We start from the raw sequence: 18,704 nt of genomic DNA on the forward strand, positions 1-18,704 counted from the left end.
CTTGAGGCATCAATTTTGAGAGGTACATTAAAGGTCAGGTTTTCATGGTGCTTGAAATAGATCCAGAGTATCACCCAAAGCAGAGGTGGGTTCCTACCAGTTCGCACCTATTCGGTAGAACTGGTTCCTCAAATCTACCGCACCAGTTAGAAGAGGTTCCACCAGTAGACCCGGAAAGCAGGCCATACCTACAGAATAGGTTCCAAAAAAATTTGAAACACACCACTGACTCAAAGATATAACTATTATGTTGTAACATAAGTGTAGGCATGCATAGGTATGCTGGAATACGTATACAACAGCAGTAATGATTAACCATACCATAAGGTCAGAGGTTACAACCTGTTAACTCTCAACACTAAGTAGGGCAGAGGTTACCACTTGCTGACTCTGTAGTATTAAGTAGGGGTCAAAGGTCTGCATGCTAGTAAAAGATTTATTTGCTGACTATGGGCATTCTCTAGGTTCAGAGGTCTACATGGTAGTAAATGAGTTACCATATACCATAGACTTGTACAACCATGATTGGTCCACATAGACCTTGTAACTCCACCCTTTCTTTGTGTATGCTCAATAAAAGAGGCCTCCGGACTCTGTTCCGGGTCGTCTCATCCCCGAGAAAGACCTGTGTCCGAGTCTTCCTTCATCATTGGCCTCATGGGCGACCTGCGGAGAAATCGCACTATTATGTACTAGAGTTTGTAATGATTGTATTTATGTAACATTCTGAATCAAATGAACCTAATTCATTAGTTGGTGCAGTGGTAGATGATTATGAACGTGGATATAGGGTTACGATAGCTACAGCAGTTTCAATAAGCAAAATGTGGCTATTATGGTATGATTAGCAAAATTGGAAGTAATCCTGGCTGAAATCATACAGTTCATTCTTTAGGGTCTATACTTAGCTAAAGGCATAAGTAAAGGTTCACCTCACACATATATGCTAGTCATTCCTGACTGTATGGGGCATTGCTCATCTGCCTCTTCAAAATCAAACAGCCAGCGCTGTTCAAAGACATCTCGGTGGTCATGTGGTGAGCATGGTCCATGGGATTTAAAATTATGAATTTAGTGGTTCCTGAGGTCTGAAAGGTTGGTGACCCATTGTCCAATTATAAGCTATTGTTAGGTTCACTAGCTGGGTTTATTTTCCCACCTTTTGGTAAAGTTTGTGGGAATAATCTTCTAGGTGGTCGTCCTCTGTTATGACTATTGGAGTGTCTCACCTCAGCAAGAGTTTCTGCATCCCCTTCTCATTCAACCTATTGATGTCTCTAGTCACTTGAACAAAATAGTGTATTGATTTTTCTGACTGAATGAAAGCAAATTTTATCAACCAATATTAACAGTGATCCATTCTTTTCCAAGATTTTGGTCCTTATGAGTCAACAGATATAACCATGAATCCTCTCTAGAATTTCCTGTCTCTCTTTTTGTTTCTGCTGAACAGAAATAGTGCCAGATCCATTTGCCTTTTTGTTTTACACTGCCCTATTTAATTTCTAACCTTCATCAATGGAAGTTTTTAAGAGGTTGGACAACCACTTGTCTGAAATGGTACATGGCCTCCTGCTTGAGAAGTGGGTTGGACAAGAAGATCTTCAAGGTCCCTTCCAGGTCTGTTCTGAATTGAATTGAAACCACACTGCTGCAGACCAATATTAGAAAGGCTAAATAAATGAGATTTGTAAAGCCCTACAAAGTTCACTGAATATCTCAATATCTGCAATGAAGCAATATAGGTTGCATCATTTATAGCACAATAAGAACAGTTTCCAGATATTCTGGATAAAACTTATCCAATCAAGACTGCTGAAGAAAGGAGTCATCTTGGACTTCTAAGCTTGTTTTTAATATTTATTTTTCACATCTATTTTAATATCTCTGTCATTAAGATCAGCAACTGCAGCCTCTCCTACATCCTCCCCATTTCCCCCTCTCCCCTTCCTTCTCTGCTTTTTATGGGTCAACCAATAAAGATCACTTGTCACCTTCAAGAGGCTGCTTTTGGGATTATCTTCATGCACAATTCATGAGCTAATGCAAATTTTATGAAAACAAAACATTCTTCAGGAGTTACTTTGCTGTTCCAAAGGAAGCTACAGCCATCATACACTGCCTGAAGACTTCTGCATCAGATATTTCTTTAAAATCGCATTTTCTTCTTACTGATTTACTTCCAGTGCATCATTCTGTGGATATATAATTCATGTGTAAAGAATTAACATAGTATATGCCCTTATTAGGTTCACTCACTGGCTCTTTTATTTCCCACCCTTAGGTAAAGTTTGGGGGAATGTTCTTCTAGTGGAAATTCTCCTCTTATGACTTCTGGAGTCTCATCTCAGTGGGAGGTTCTGCATCCCCTTCTCATTCAAACTATTGGTGACACGACTCCCTTTAAAATAAATATAGTCTAAAATTTGTCTTTTCTGACTGAATGAAAGCCAAAGAGCATTAATAGCGATCCATTCTTTTTCAAGATGATAGAGTTTATGGGTCAACAGATATGACAGTGAATTATCTCTAGGATTCAATCAATCAATCTTTATTGATTAGCCCTTGGGCCATATCAAAATATTACGTTCCAGGGACAAAAACTACAGTTTAAAATGAGATTGAAATAAACCACAATTTAAAATGTAAATGCAATAAAATACAACTTAAAATATAATCAAAATAGAATGCAATAATTTAAGATACAAATTAAATATGCTTAAAATTTTATTACAATTTCACCCCTACGTCTACCCCATCAAGTGGGCTTTCCTACAATCTACCACATTCTGCCGCACCAACTTTGTCCTTATTTCCATGAACTTTACAGTAAATTTGGCAATCCATTTCACCAACTGTAAATTAGTACCTAACAAAACAATGTTGCAATGATCCTGGGATCCTAGAATCCCCTCTCTGGGTGGGTGGGTGGGGGTGTCATGTGGCTGAGTGGGCATGGGTGTGAGTGAGGTCAAGGTGACCACACCCACTCAGTCATATGCTCCCACCTAAAAATTTTGAAATTCAACACGCACACGCACGTGCGCATGTGCACACGCACACTCACACATGTATGTATGTATATGTATATGTATATGTATATGTATATGTATATGTATATGTATATGTATATGTATATGTATATGTATATGTATATGTATATGTATATGTATATGTATATGTATGTATATCAATCAGTGATGGGATATATGATCAACTGATTCACACCTATTCGGGAGAACCAGTTCGTAACTTTCTAAGCAGTTCTCCGAACTGATTGGTGGAAGAAATCTTATTTTATTTTTTCCCACTTTACAGGGCTAATCCTGTAAGGAAGGCAGGAAGGAAAAATTCTGGTGTTGTTTCTAGCCTCACCTTTATTGCCCTGCTTACACAAACTGCCTCTCCAGTTAACCCTTATTACATTGTAACAGCTAAGGTGAAGCGCCCATCGATGTGAGTTGGCCATGGCCACATTGTCACATGACCACTGAGCTATGCCTACCCAGCTGGTCATTATGGCAGCGAACCGGTTGTTAAAAATATATATATATATATATATATATATATATATATATATATATATATATATATATATATATATATATATATATATATATATATATATAAAGTCACAACCCCTGGTATGCCCAAATATGGGAGGAAGATCACTACTTCCATTCTCTGTCCTTCGGCTCATCACAAGAGACCATCCAGGCAGAAACCCAATATTTTTTACTGTTGCCATTTTGTTACATTTGTTATATTTGTGCTGATAAATAAATAAAGGGAGACTAGTATAGATCTATTTCAAGCTATTTAGCTCTCATCGGCTAGCCATACCCTTACTGGGATTGGCTAAGTGATGAGAGCTAAATAGCTTGAAATAGATCTATACTAGTCTCCCTTTATTTATTTATCAGCACAAATACAACACGAATGTAACAAAGGCAACAGTAAAAATATTGGATTTCTGTCTGGATGGTCTCTTATGATGAGCCGATGGACAGAGAATGGAAGCAGTGAACTTCCTCCCATATTTGGGCATGCCAGGGGTTGTGATATATTGTGTGTTTGTGTCTAGTCACTAGAAAAAAATATAGTCTACAATTTGACTTTTCTGGCTGAATGAAAGCAAATTTTATTTGGAGAAGTCAACCAGTGATCCATTTTTTCCCAAGATTTTAGTCTGGTGGTATTCAGCCAGTTCAGACCTGTGAAGCGAGCAGGTCTCCGTGTGGTGAACCGGTGGTAACATAATGTGAAACCCACCACTGAACCACACTGTTACAGACCAATACTACAATAAATAAAAATAAATGAAATTTGTAAATCTATGTAGAGTTCAATGAGTATCTCAAGATCTATAATGATGCAATACAGGTTGAATCATTTATGACACATTAGGAAACATCTCCAGATGTTCTGGAAGTTTGTATAAAATTTATCCAATTGAGAGTGCTTAGGAAAGGAGTCATCTTAGACTTCTAAGCTTACTTTTAGTATCTCATGAACATGCACTGGTTTCAACAATGCAAAACTTACAAAAAAAAATATTTAGCAGTTATTCATCTGTTGGGATCACTATTTTCCCCTCGTATCATTTGAAATAGTTATTGTGTACTATGGACTAATTGCACCAGGGGAATAAGCTGAAAATTGGCTGTCCAACACCAGAGGGAAGAAATATTTCCTCACTGTTGAATCAGGAAGAACTCTGGTGAGGTAATCATCTGCCCTGTCCTTATAATCTTGACTAACTTCTCCTTTTCATTTGGCAACTCCCTGTAAAATACAACAGGATGTGGACACCGCTTTAAACATAAAGGAGACCTTCCCTTTGGTCTCTGAAACTTTGAATACGGAGGACTTGTAGCTGAAAAGCTGGTTTATTCTCAGCTTGTTTAACTCTCCAGCTAAATCCTGACTGTCATATTGGAGAATATTTCACCAGTCATGGGCGAAGTGAATGGATTTTCTGCAGGAAGATTTGGATATCTTATAGTTGGAATATTGGTGTTAGGGGTGTTTCCTAGGAGCATTTGCAAAGTTTCTTTTTCAGAAGGCACCCTGGGTGACTCCAGTCCATTTGTTCATATATACCACGAACCAGGAGATTCCATACTTGGTGGTATAATTTCTCACAGCTTTGTAGTTTCGGAGGATGTCACATTCACAAGACATCCTTTTGAAGACCTCTCTGCTTTTTTTATGTAAGAAGTTGGATGCTTTACACATCTGTTTTATCTCTATCCTGCTAATAATAGAAGTGGTGATTGTAGAGTTTGTTTATTTTGGGGAGGGAGATGGGGTGGATTTTGGATGGAAGAGAGAGAGAGAGATGATAGATAGATAGATAGATAGATAGATAGATAGATAGATAGATAGATAGATGATAGATAGATGATAGATAGATAGATAGATAGATAGATAGATAGATAGATAGATAGATAGATAGATTAGACAGACAGACAGACAGACGGCTGGCAGGCAGGCAGGCAGGCAGGCAGGCAGAGAGGCAGACAGGCAGATACCAAATGTTATCAACCCTCCAAAAACCAGAGAGAAAAAAGCAACTAGGTGAACTAATTCTACATTGTTACTAGCTACATCAAAAGAATGTTGAAAGTCCAAAAGTACAAAACCAGTGGTGGGATTCAGCCAGTTTGCACCAGTTCGAGAGAACCAGTTGTTAACTTTCTGAGCAGTTTGGTGAACTGGTTGTTGGAAGAAATCATTAGGGCAGAGAACCAGTTGTTAAATTATTTGAATAGATGATAGATAGATAGATAGATAGATAGATAGATAGATAGATAGATAGATAGATAGATAGATAGATAGATAGATAGATAGGCAGGTAGGCAGGCAGGCAGGCAGGCAGGCAGACAGACAGACAGACAGACAGACAGACAATATTTCTGTCAATAAGGTGATAAAACAAAACATCTATAATCTAAGTAAGCATTTCTTCCTATTTCTGAAAAAAAATCATTTTTAGTTTAGGAAGTTAGAAGACTTTGTCATCCATAGAACCTCATTCTTGGAGATACTGATATTTTCAGAGAAAGGACAGCTGTCTTCACATTACATTATTTTGGGGTGGAGGGAAGTATGTTGCATATGAACCAAAATTTAAAATGGCAAGCATTCATTCCACCATGGATTTGCAGAGAAAATTTATAAGACAAATCTTGTAGAAGCAGATTCTTGATTTATTTTTTAATATTTAGCTGTTACCATTCAAATTAATGATAGTAAATATGGAGAGATTTACAATATATTTGTTATTCATTCAGATTGTGATCAAGTTCAGAGTTATTAAAACTGCAACTGGGTCTCTTTGTAAGCATATGTATGCACTGAAGGTATTTATTATTGTTCACTTGTATTGCAGATTATTAACTCAGACCTATCAACACGTTTTGGCTCTGGTATTTGCTGTGAAGGAGATTAATGGAAATCACCAGATCTTGACCAATGTCACCCTTGGCTTCAACATCTATAATAACTATTTTAATCCAAAACTGACATATGAGGCAATGATGAAAATCCTCTCCACACCAGACAGATTCATCCCAAACTATAAATGTGATTTCCAGAACAATCTCGTAGCAGTCATTGGAGGTCCTAACTCAAATGATTTCTTCTACATAGCAGCCATTCTGAGTCCCTACAAGATTGCACAGGTACTTTTTGTTCAGGGAATAACGAAAAATGGAAGAAATCCATAACAATTCCCATGCTTGTTGAATACCAAACATAAGATGTTTGGTTCCAGAATGTAGATTTGGCTACTAATTTGAATTATAATTAAGGCAGAATAAAAAAGGATGAACAAATAATTGAACTCGGTCAGGGAAGTATCTGAAATAAGCCAAAATATGGAAATATTTACTTCTGAAATTCAGATTACATTCAGTATTTCCATTCAAGTATATTTTGCATTGAGGGATGCAGTGGCTCAGTGGCTAATATGCTGAGCTTGTCAATCAGAAAGGTCAGCAGTTTGACACTTCAAATACCTAGTGTCATGTAACAGAGTGAGCTCCCGTTACTTGTCCCAGCTTCTGCCAATCCAGAAATTTGAAAGCACATAAAAATGCAAGTAGAAAAATAGGAACCACATTGGGTGGGAAGGTAACAGCATTTCGTGTGCCTTCGGCATTTAGTCATGCCGGCCACATGATTAGGACATATCTTCAGACAGCACTGGCTCTTCGGCTTAGAAACAGAGATGAGCATTGCCCCCTAGAGTTCAGAACAACTAGCATATATGTGTGAAGGGAACCTTTACCATTACCTTGTATTTTGTCTTAATACTTACTTTTATTACCTATTTTACTATTTTTTTTAATATTGGGAGGCTTCCATTTAACAGGTCACAAAAGGAAAAATTCCCATGAGTATCAGACCACATGGTTTCAGTCAAAGAAAGGCAGTATAGTTTTAGAAATCACAACCTAATGAGGGTTTTGGTGCAATCACAAACAAAAAAATATCTAAATAACCAATTCCTTCTAAGACCAACCCTTCTCCTATTCTGTTTTTCTCCTTCTCTTCATTTTTTGCTACCTTCTCTTAGCTTGCCTACTCTTCTGCCCCAGAGATGAATACACAGAATAAAGCAATGTCCTTCCATTGGATGCTTCCCAACGCAGATTATCAATATTATGGGATTCTCCAGCTGTTACTTCATTTCAAGTGGATATGGATGGGCGTATTTTATATTAACATGGGCCGTCAGACAGAATTATTGCTCCAGAAGATATTACCTTTCCTTTCACAGCATGGCATCTGTTTCGGTTTCATTGAAACTTTACCTGGGGGGCTGTTTGGCAATATGGATGCGCTTATGGAAGCATCCCATGCTAAATTAAACCTTGCCTGGAGCAGCAGAGCTAATGCAGTGATTTTTCATGGAGAATTTCATGGGATAACATCTTTATGGGGTTTACTTCAAGTTTCAGAATTTTATGATAAGGCAGACAAAAAAGCCAAAGTGTGGATCATGACAGCAGATGTGGACTTTTCATCTGTCTTGTTTCAAAGACACTGGAGCACAGATTTCCTCCATGGCGCCATATCCCTGGCAATCCAATCCAAGGAAGTGTCCGGATTTCAGGAATTTGTTCGGATGAGGAATCCTTTTTTGCACAAAGCAGATGGTTTCTTAAAAGAGATCTGGCAACAGCTTTTCAATTGCCTGATTCCAAACTTTCCTAATGAGTCCGTGGAACAGAATATCTGCACTGGAGCGGAGAAGCTGGAGACTCTTCCCATGGCTGTTTTTGAAACAAGAATGACTGCCCACAGTTACTGCGTCTACAATGCCGTCTATGCTGTTGCGCATGCTTTACAAGCCCTGTACTCATCTATAAACAGGCAAAGATCTTGGAAAACCCTTAAACAACAGTCATGGAAGGTAAGTCTCCTTATGAGAGAAGTGCAGGATGTTTGTAGAGAGACAGAGCAGTGTTCCAATATCTCAGGGGCTGCCACAAAAAAGAGGGAGTCAAAGTATTCTCCAAGGGACCTGAGGGTAGAACAAGAAGCAATGGGTGGAAATTAACCAAGGAGAGAAGGAATCTAGAACTAAGGAGAAATTTTCTGACAGTTAGAACAATTAATCAGTGGAACAACTTGCCTCCAGAAGTTGTATATGCTCCAACACTGGAGGTTTTTAAGAAGATGTTGGATAGCCATTTGTCTAAAGTGGTATAGGGTTTCCTACCTAAGCAGGAGGTTGGACTAGAAGACCTCCAAGGTCCCTTCCAACTCTGTTATCCTATTCTATTTCCCTTTTTCACCTGTTGATGGAAGAATTATCAGTTTATTTTATTCAATTGATCCTGGTGACATGCTTGGGATCACAAACCTTATTACCATGAAGAAGAATCAATGTTATCTTCAAATTGGATGCTTATATGAACATCTGTGATTCAAGCATAGAGCAGAGAAAAAGGCTGGGATGAGCTGCTCCATACTGCATCATTGGAAGGGATCTTTGAGATCTTGTAGTTCACCCCCCGCTCAAGCAGGAGATCCTATACCATTCCACGCAAGTGGCTACCTAGTCTCTATTTAAAAGCCTCCAGTGATAGAGCACCCTCAACATCTGAAGGGAAACCATCCCATTGGTTAATTGCTCTCACCATTAGGAAAATTCTCCTTTGTTCTAGATTACTTTTCTCCATGGTCCTCCTGCCCCATATGATATGTTCTGGGCATTTTCGCTAGCAATTTTGTTTTCATTTCTGCCACTGTTGCAAGGTTCGTGTGATGCCATTTCCATAAAGAAAATCTATTCCAAATTGGATGTGAATTATTTCCCTTTATTTGTTCAATGGAACCTTTTCCCCATGTTGGATTATCTCCATTGTCTTTGTCAGAATGGATAATCAGGGGACTGTGAGTTCGATCCTATGTAGAAGCAGATGTTTCTTTTTCTGGGCACAATGAGAATATTTCTGCTAAACAAAACTCCACATTGGTAACAGGAAGAGCATCTGGCCATTAAATACTCTGCTCACCCCACAAGGGATTATGGGGGTCATTGAAAGATGGTGATGGTGATAATGATGAAATCCGTCCTAATGTTAAACTATGTCCTCTTATTCAACGTTTTTATTTTTTTTCAGAAGTCTTATGAAATTTATGACTGAATGAGTCTGCCAGATTTATTGGGATCATGGCTCATTTCTAAATAAAAAAAAAATCTCTAGCTCAAGAGGGCTTTGTAGCAAAAAGTTTTATAAGATTAGCCTCAACAGGTCTAAAGTGAATTTTAATTTTGATATTTTTACTTCTAGAATTATCCGTTTTTATCTTCAGCTCTTTGTTCAGTAGCATGTACAGCTTTATTCTAATTTATATATAAACTAGTTGTTATAGCTTTCAAACATTCTGACATATTCATCTCACTATATCTACATAAGGTTGCATAAAATTACTTTCTCATGCATTTTTATTTTTATTTTTTTTTTAAAAATTTCATAATGTTATTAAATTCTTTTGGAAAAGAAGAGGGAGATGATGAAAATCTTAACAGATTCATTTTGACCTCAAACTACTACAATTAAGATTTTTTTCAAGGCATCTTAAAAACACAACTATGAATCTAATATCTGTTTATGCCTCTCAAGGTTTGAAAGTTTTCAATATATGAAGAGAAACATTAGATTTGCAGAAAATTCTCATATTTTTTCTCTGAGAAATAAATATACATTTTATAATCTGTGAGAAACCTGCTCAGACATTAAACCTGCAAAACTTTACTAATTTATTTACTATGGAATAAGAAGCTTTAATATTCTAGACAATGATGCAATCTCACATTGAAAGTTCTGTAATTGTGCTGAGAATGTTTTTTTTAGTTATTTGATGGCATATTGTCACCAATATGATGAATGCCATCAAATGCCATCATTTTGCAAAGCATCTACAATCAGCCTCCACATCATGCTTTTATATCTTTTCCAATTTTTTTCCACTTTGTCGTCTAGCTACACCATTTCCTGCGAGGAGTTTCATTCAATAACAGTGCTGGGGACAAAATTTCCTTTGATGAAAATGGAGAATTTGTAGGAAGATTTGATGTCATAAACTGGGTCACTTTCCCAAACCAATCCTTCCATAGAGTTAAGGTGGGAGCCATAGATCCAGACCCACTCTCACATCACCTGCTGACCATTAGGGAGGATGACATCGTCTGGCCCACTTGGTTTAATCAGGTAGCATCCATATCATGTCCACATTGATCACTTTGACCAATATTCCAAAAAGGTTCATGGAAATCTTTGTTATTGTTGTTAGTTGCAAAGTCATGTCTGACCCATCACGACCCCATGGACAACATTCCTCCAGGCCTTCCTGTCCTCTACCATCCTCTGGAGTCCATTTAAGCTCACGCCTACTGCTTCAGTGACTCCATCCAGCCACCTCCTTCTCTGTTGTCCGATTCTTCTCTTGCCCTCAATCGTTCCCAGCATTAGGCTCTTCTCCAGTGAGTCCTTCCTTCTCATTAGGTGGACAAAGTATTTGAGTTCCATCTTTAGGATCTGGCCTTCTAAAGCCGAGGTGGCGCAGTTGTTAAATGCAGCACTGCAAGCTACTTCAGCTGACTGCAGTTCTGCAGTTCGGCTGTTCAAATCTAACCGGCTAAGGGTTGACTCAGCCTTCCATCCTTCCGAGGTGGGTAAAATGAGAACCCAGATTATTGTTGGGGGCAATATGCTGACTCTGTAAACCGCTTAGAGGGGGCTAAAAGCCCTATGAAGCAGTATATAAGTCTAACTGCTATTGCTATTGCTAAAGAGCAGTCAGGGTTGATCTCCTCTAGGACTGACCGGTTTGATCGTCTAGCAGTTCAAGGGACTTCTCCAGCACCACTTTGATTTACTTTAGTTCAATCACGGGAGTTGTTGGGGAAGCTGAGTTTTTCTAGTGATAGATTCAACATTTCAGGGCAACAATATGTAGCTTGGTTGATAACTTCTGTAGAGGGACACAAACTGTTCACACTATGGGGATGGTCTTAGCTGTGGTTACTGGCTTCAGAGCCCTATTCTGTTTTTATCAAGTGAGTAGAGCATACAATTAAAACAAAAGTAAGGATTTGATTGCCAGAGTTTGTGTGCCATTAGTAGCCAGGGACTATCACCACAAATACTCCTGGATTCTATGCAAATACAAATCAGGAGATTCTGTTGTGTTGTCATAATATCTATTTCCTTATTCTAGAGCCGTGATGGCAAACCTATGGCACGCATGCCAGAGGTGGCATGCAGAGCCCTCTCTATGGGTATGTGCGCTGTCATCAGCTGCTCTTTTGGTTTCCAGCCAACTGGTCTTCGTGGGCATCAGAGTGCTGAAAAATGGCTTGAAAAACAGCCAAAAAACAGGCTGTTTTCATGGCCATATTCAGATTTTTTTTCAGACCTTTTTAGCCCCCAAAATCATCTGAAAACAGTCCAAAAATGCCCTGCTTTGGGACTATTTTCAGGCCATTTTGGAAGGGGGGGTTTCCAGCCCAAAAATATGCCAAAAAGGACCGAAAAACAGCCTGAAAATGGCCCCAAAACAGGGCATTTTTTAGGCGGTTTTCAGGCCATTTTTGGGCCATTATCAGGCTGTTTCGGGGTAATTTTCCAATGCTTTGGCATCCTCAAAGAACAGCTGGCTTGTGCATATGCATATGCATTCTGGTTTGGTCACTCGATGCTGAAAAGATTCATCATCACTGTTCTACAGTCACTGTGCTTGTAGATGTGTATGTTGGTTAATACAAGGAAGATAATATTACGTGAAACACAGTTTTGTTGCTTTTCCTTCCTCCACCCTTTGTATAGTTTTATGAAACTTACATTAAAAGCTAAGCAATGATCTCAAAAAGGATATTGGTAAATCTTACTTTCAAGATTCTTTTCCAAATATTGCCAGCATTCCGTGGATACGGCTGCTAAATTTCTGTTGAATGGTGAATTTTCTTATGGGAAGAAATTCAGTCCTTCCCTGAAAAAAAAAAAAAAACTCAGCAAAATTAGCTGCCACCAACATGTTGCCAAAATAGTAATGGGTCAACAATTCTGAGCACATATTGCTCTTGTTCTAATGTCTGTATTGCTGAAGTTCATCTGTAGAAAGAGACATCCTGCTGTTCCTTTCCATGACAAACGATCCAAATTGCCAAAAACATGTAAGGAAGATAAAGTAAACTGGGATAAAAAATATGAATAGAAATAGTTCATTTTTTAGTTTTCTTTCACATACCTGATATTAAAAAAAAATCTGATTCCAGCCAATAGTTTTAATAGGGCTAAATATATTATTTCATTTGCTTTGGTCAGAAGTATCTCACCTGGGGCCGTTTTGATCACTTAGCTTCAATTTTGTTCAGAACCAGAGGCAGCCACAGAATTCAGAAGCTACCCTGGCAACAAAAAAAGCTTAAGAATTCATAATTCATTAAGTCATCTAAGTTAAGTTCACAATTTAGGGGAGCTAACAAGAGCACCACCTGCAACTGCTAAACCATCCAGTCGATGTGTGGAGTAAGAAGAAGTCCACCGTCTTCTTGGCCTGATCTATGAAGGATGGACCTTGAATTATTTTTTGTTTCTGAGCTCCTTCAGGAAGGTTGCAAAGATGTTGTTCAGCACCGCAACCTCAAAACATTGCAATTACTCTCTGTGAATATTTTTTCCCAAAAAATATTAACATACTTTATTTCCTTCATGGGCAGGTATTACCTGTCTCCCTGTGTAACGATAACTGCCCTTCCGGTTACAGAAAGACCAAACTAGATGACAAACCATTTTGCTGCTATGATTGTGTTCCATGTCCACGGGGAGAGATCACAAATCAAACAGGTAAGAGATGTTATGAAAGAGCCCAGATGTCCTCCATCATTTAGATATTGCACTCAGTTTCTCAAGCATGAATAACTTTTCACACATTTGTACCAGAGGTGATAATCAGCGGGTTCTGGCCAGTTCTGGAAAACTGGTAGTGGAAATTTAAAATAGTTTGGAGAACCAGTAAATACCAATTCTGAGTGGCCCCTCCTCCATCTATTCTCTGACTCCTGAGTTCCAGCTGATTGGGAGGAAATGGGGATTTTGCAGTAACCTTCCCCTGGAGTGGGGTGAGAATGGGGATTTTACAGTATCCTTCCCCTGGAGTGGGGCGAGAATGGAGATTTTGCATTATCCTTCCCCTGGAGTTGTAAGTTTGTAAGTTTGTAAGTTTAATTTTTTTTATAGGCCGCCCAATCCCGAAGGACTCCGGGTGGCTTACAGAAGGGAAAAGGGAGTGGGAGGGAATGGAGATTTCACCGTATCCTTCCCCTGGAATGGGGTGAGAATGGAGATTTTACAGTATCCTTCCCCTGGAGTGAGGTGAGAATGGAGATTTCACCATATCCTTCCCCTGGAGTGGGGTGAGAATGGAGATTTTACAGTATCCTTCCCCTGGAGTGGGGTGAGAATGGAGATTTCACAGTATCCTTCCCCTGGAGTGGGGAGGGAATGGAGATTTTACAGTATCCTTCCCCTGGAGTGGGGAGGGAATGGAGATTTCACCGTATCCTTCCCCTGGAGTAGGGTGAGAATGGAGATTTTACAATATCCTTCCCCTGCCATGCCCACAAAGCCATGCCCACAAAGCCATGCCACACCCCCAAAGCCACACCCACAGAATCAATAGTAAAATAAATTTGAATTCCATCACTGTTGTGTACCCTATTTTTTATGCACCAGCAAGAACCAATATTCATTTGTTCCACAGCTGTTTTTTTTTCCCCTGTTCCCGACACTGATCTTTCTCCTATACTCCTCCTTTCTCAGTTACTGGCACCCAGCTTTCTGCTTTTCTACCCAACCACCAATGCTACAGCAGAAGCCCCTGGCTCCCTTTTCTGTCTTGCTTTTTGGACCCAGGTTGTCTGGCAAACACATGGCATTCTCAGCCTTTTGTAAAGATGCACTATCTTCATAAACAGAATAACACCATTACTTTTTATTATTCTGTTGGAGAACTTCTAGTCCAACTGCCTGCTCAGGCAGGACAAATAGTTGTCCAATCTCCCCTTAAAAACTTCCAGTGTTGGAGCACCCAGAGGTTCTGGAGGTCAATCATTTCACCAACTAGTTATTTCTAACCATTAGGAAATTTATCCTTATTTTTATGTTGGTTATCTCATTGCTTAGTTTCGATGCATTGCTTCTTCAGGGGTTTTGGAGAATAAGTTGACTCCAGTGGTGGGATTCAAAAATGTTTTACTACTGGTTCTGTGGGCATGGCTTGGTGGATGTGGTTTGACCTGGTGGGCATAGCTTGGTGGGTGTGACAGGAGAAGGATACTGCAAAATCCCCATACCCTCCCCACCCCACTAGCCTGCTCTCCAGCTCCGTTCTCCTGTTTAGGGCAACAAAAGCAGATCAGCTGGGAGGCTGGGAGGCAGCGGGGGTGGGGCCAGCCTATTTGCTGGTTCTCCAAACTACTCAAAATTTCCACTGCCACTTCTCCAGAAACTGTCAGGATTGGCTGAATATCACCTCTGGTTGACTCCCTCTTCTTTGTGGCAACCCCTTAGATTTTGGAACATTGCTATCGTATTACCCATAATCCTTCTTTTCCTTAAACTACTAATACCCAATTCCTCAAACGTTCTTCTTTTTTTAAAAAAAGGTTTTTTTATTGTTTTAATTAAACAAAAACACAAAAAAAGAATCATCCTTCATTACATCTTGTAGAAAGCGTGTCGATTGGTTACGAATACATTTCGTGCTTTTCTTCCACAATCATTACATATACTTCATTCATATTGAATTGTACATTTTAAATCAAAAATCTTTATGTATTTTATTATCAATGTACCACAATTCTCATTTAACTGCAATTATTTAAATGTGCTTTTATCTGAAATCATTTGTATTTAAAGACACAACCACCTACTGGCATTCATTCGCAATTTCAATAAACCTCCAATAACATTACACCTTTACAAACAAAATCAGTTAATAAGATATTTAAGCATTCCCCCCTTTTTTTCCCTACCAACTCACAATTTAAAGCTTATATCCAATTTGCTTTTGCCAATACATCAACACACACACACACACACACACACACACACACATACATATACATACATACATACATGCATACATACATAAACATATATAAACATTATTCATTAACATTTCCTTATTATTATTGTAGTTAACTAAAAATTATTTACTATTTATATCACCTCTCCTCTCATCAGGCCCAAAAGAAATTATACCTTTTTATAGCAAGATCTAAACAAAAATTTATTAATAAAATTTATAGGTCTTTTCGCCAAGTCCCAATTTACAATTTATAACCAAGTTACTTATACTAATTGAGGTTATCATTTCATTATTGTTTATGTAGTTAATTATATGTTAACGAATAAACATTTAATAACAATCTAAAACAATTTACAAAATACTGAAATTCCTACTTATTAATCACCAAAAATTAACTAACTTTTTATCATCAACTTTCATTATCAACCTGTATCTTTCCAGTGGCAAAACAATTTTATCTCTCTCCCCAGTTTTTCTGTCAATTCTCTTTTCAGCTCCTTTATAAAGTTTTTATAAACTTCTCTCCGCACTTTATTGCTTAAAAGATCTCTCAAATAATCTCGTTGCCCTTGAATTGTTATTAAAATTAGCTTATCTCTAGTTGTCAGACTTATTTAACCATTATCAACCATTCTTCTTGTGTTTTATCCTGTCTTGCTCTTCTCTGCACTCAACCTGTTTTTATATCATTGCAACCAAACCTTGATGCAATATACCAAGTGTTGTCCTACAAGGCATTGTAAAGTGATATTAACACTTCACATGACCTTGACTCTATCTCAGTATAAACTTGCATGATCTCTGAAACACCTTAGAAAAATATCACACTTCCTTTGGAAAGTTTGCTTTGGAACACATGCATTTGATATGCATCCCATGCACAACCTTGGGGAGATGGGTTGTAAAAGGAGAAATGCTGGTGTGGGGAACCAGGTGTGAAGGGAGCTAAAAAAGGAGAATAGACATTTCAGGAAATTGGGAAAGAAGGCAGCTGACACTTGCTGGCTCAAGTGTAAATGAATGCTGGTGCTTGTGGAGGCTTGTCAGCTACAAGGCAGGGTGCAGGTAGCCAGAAGGACATAAATGTGTGGGGAGGGGATAGGCAGGTAGCTTTGGCTCAGAGCCCAGAGTGAATGAATTTGTAATGGCTTGGATTTAGGTGGATACTCATCCAAGATTCTGTCAGAGTTTGTTGCAGCAATAAAATCCAGAAAGCACAAACGGGTAACTGATGCAGCAGGATTCATTAACTTCTCTCATTAACACATAACACATGAAACATATATACAATACCAAGAGTGGTTCTTCCAATGTGGTAGAGAATAGAGATTGATATCAGTTCCAGCAGCAGACTAGTTTTCAGCTTTAGCACAGACTCGGAACTACAGAGCTAAGCCACACCCAGGCTCCCATGTGTTTCAGCTCCCATTGGCTGACATTGTTCCTAAGCCCTATTCCAGTTCATGAATATACTCTGACAGATTCTCAATTAACAATTGCAATAGGGAGGGATAGAATTGTGGTCACTGTGCAATGCGGTCAGATGAAATTTCACTTTACAACCATATCTGAAAAGGTATAAATTATTGTCATAAACTGAGCATCCAATTGTGATCATACCTATAGAACTACCTAAAAATGGAGCTTAATCAATTAGTTTCATCCAAGCAGAAATGCACATGAAGGGACTGTGCCATTACTATCATCATGATTTACATTTATACACCACTCCATTCTCTTTCTTCACGCAACTTATTTCACTTAACATAAATTTTGAGTATATGTTTTTATACCTTGATTCTCAGATTGGTGGCCTCTCATCTCTTGGTTTTCTACTTATTTTTGTTTTAACAGATATGCAAACATGCTTCAAATGTCCTGATGATCAGTATCCTAACAATAAGCAGGATTTCTGCCTTCTCAAGGAATTGACATACCTCTCTTATGAAGAAACATTAGGAAGCAGTTTGGTGACAGTGGCCATTATCCTTTCTTTCATCACAATTTTTGTACTAGGGGTGTTCCTGAAGTACCACAATACACCCATCATTAAAGCCAACAACCGCAGCCTCTCCTATACCCTCCTCCTCTCCCTCCTCCTCTCCTTCCTTTGTTCTCTGCTTTTTATCGGTCGACCCATGAAGATCACTTGTCTCCTTCGGCAGACTGCTTTTGGGGTCATATTCTCAGTGGCTGTTTCTTGTATGCTGGCCAAAACCATCACTGTGGTTCTTGCTTTCATGGCCACCAAACCAGGATCCCGAATGAGGACCTGGGTTGGGAAAAAACTAACCCTTTCCATTGTTCTTTGTTGTTCTTTTATTCAAAGTCTTCTTTGCATTGTGTGGCTTGGAATTTCTCCCCCTTTCCCAGACTTGGATAAGCACTCCTTCATTGCTGAAATTGTGGTGGAATGCAATGAGGGGTCAGCTGTCATGTTCTATAGTGTCTTGTCTTTTATGGGCTTCCTGGCTATTGTCAGTTTTGTTGCAGCTTTCCTATCTAGGAAGTTACCAGACACTTTCCAGGAAACCAAATCCATCACATTCAGCATGCTGGTTTTCTGCAGTGTATGGTTGTCGTTTGTCCCTGCGTACATTAGCACCAAAGGAAAATACACAGTGGCTGTGGAGATTTTCTCCATCTTGGCCTCCAGTGCAGGACTCCTGTCTTGTGTCTTTTCCCCCAAATGTTACATTATTATAGTGAGACCTGATCTTAACAAACGAGAGCAGTTAATAAAAAGAGGGCATTGACCAATACTTTTAGAAAGTTTTAGCCCACCCAGCCCCTAAACAGCTTGCAATGAAGCCTATCACACAGTAATGTGTGACTTACTTCAAAGAAATTAGTTATTTTTATGCCATCTGAAGAGACACCAATTATTTCCTAATAGAAGCAGTTTGAGATAAAGTGATATAATTATTGTTTTACTTGATGCAGTGGTAGATGAGGAAATTATGAATGTGGATATAGATTCTGAGTTGCAGCAGCTACGATCCTCCTCAAAAACTAAGGTGCATCTTAAACTCCAGAGTGTCTTATACTCCAAAAAATATGGTAATTATCAGTTCACCCCCATTTTTTTCAAG

The 18,704-nt window shown here is 38.7% G+C and overlaps 1 protein-coding gene across 1 annotated transcript; it reads left to right on the forward strand.

The window, feature by feature from the left end:
* Window positions 1-44: 44 nt before the first annotated feature.
* LOC116521832 (vomeronasal type-2 receptor 26-like) lies at window positions 45-18,368 on the forward strand. Its single transcript, XM_032236480.1, has 6 exons — window positions 45-85; window positions 6,395-6,686; window positions 7,583-8,422; window positions 10,503-10,730; window positions 13,241-13,367; window positions 17,467-18,368. Exons 1-6 carry the CDS (start codon window positions 45-47, stop codon window positions 18,366-18,368), a joined length of 2,430 nt encoding a protein of 809 aa, XP_032092371.1.
* Window positions 18,369-18,704: the final 336 nt, after the last annotated feature.

This window comes from Thamnophis elegans, chromosome Z (assembly GCF_009769535.1).
Source record: "Thamnophis elegans isolate rThaEle1 chromosome Z, rThaEle1.pri, whole genome shotgun sequence".
Lineage (NCBI taxonomy): Eukaryota > Metazoa > Chordata > Lepidosauria > Squamata > Colubridae > Thamnophis > Thamnophis elegans.

Bases quoted from the DNA above. Each gene is read 5' to 3' on its own strand.
- LOC116521832 (XM_032236480.1), top strand. From the start codon at position 45: ATGGTGCTTGAAATAGATCCAGAGTATCACCCAAAGCAGAG. The intron at 8,423-10,502 runs GTAAGTCTCCTT...TTTGTCGTCTAG, and splicing joins TTAAACAACAGTCATGGAAG to CTACACCATTTCCTGCGAGG. The intron at 13,368-17,466 runs GTAAGAGATGTT...TTGTTTTAACAG, and splicing joins AGAGATCACAAATCAAACAG to ATATGCAAACATGCTTCAAA.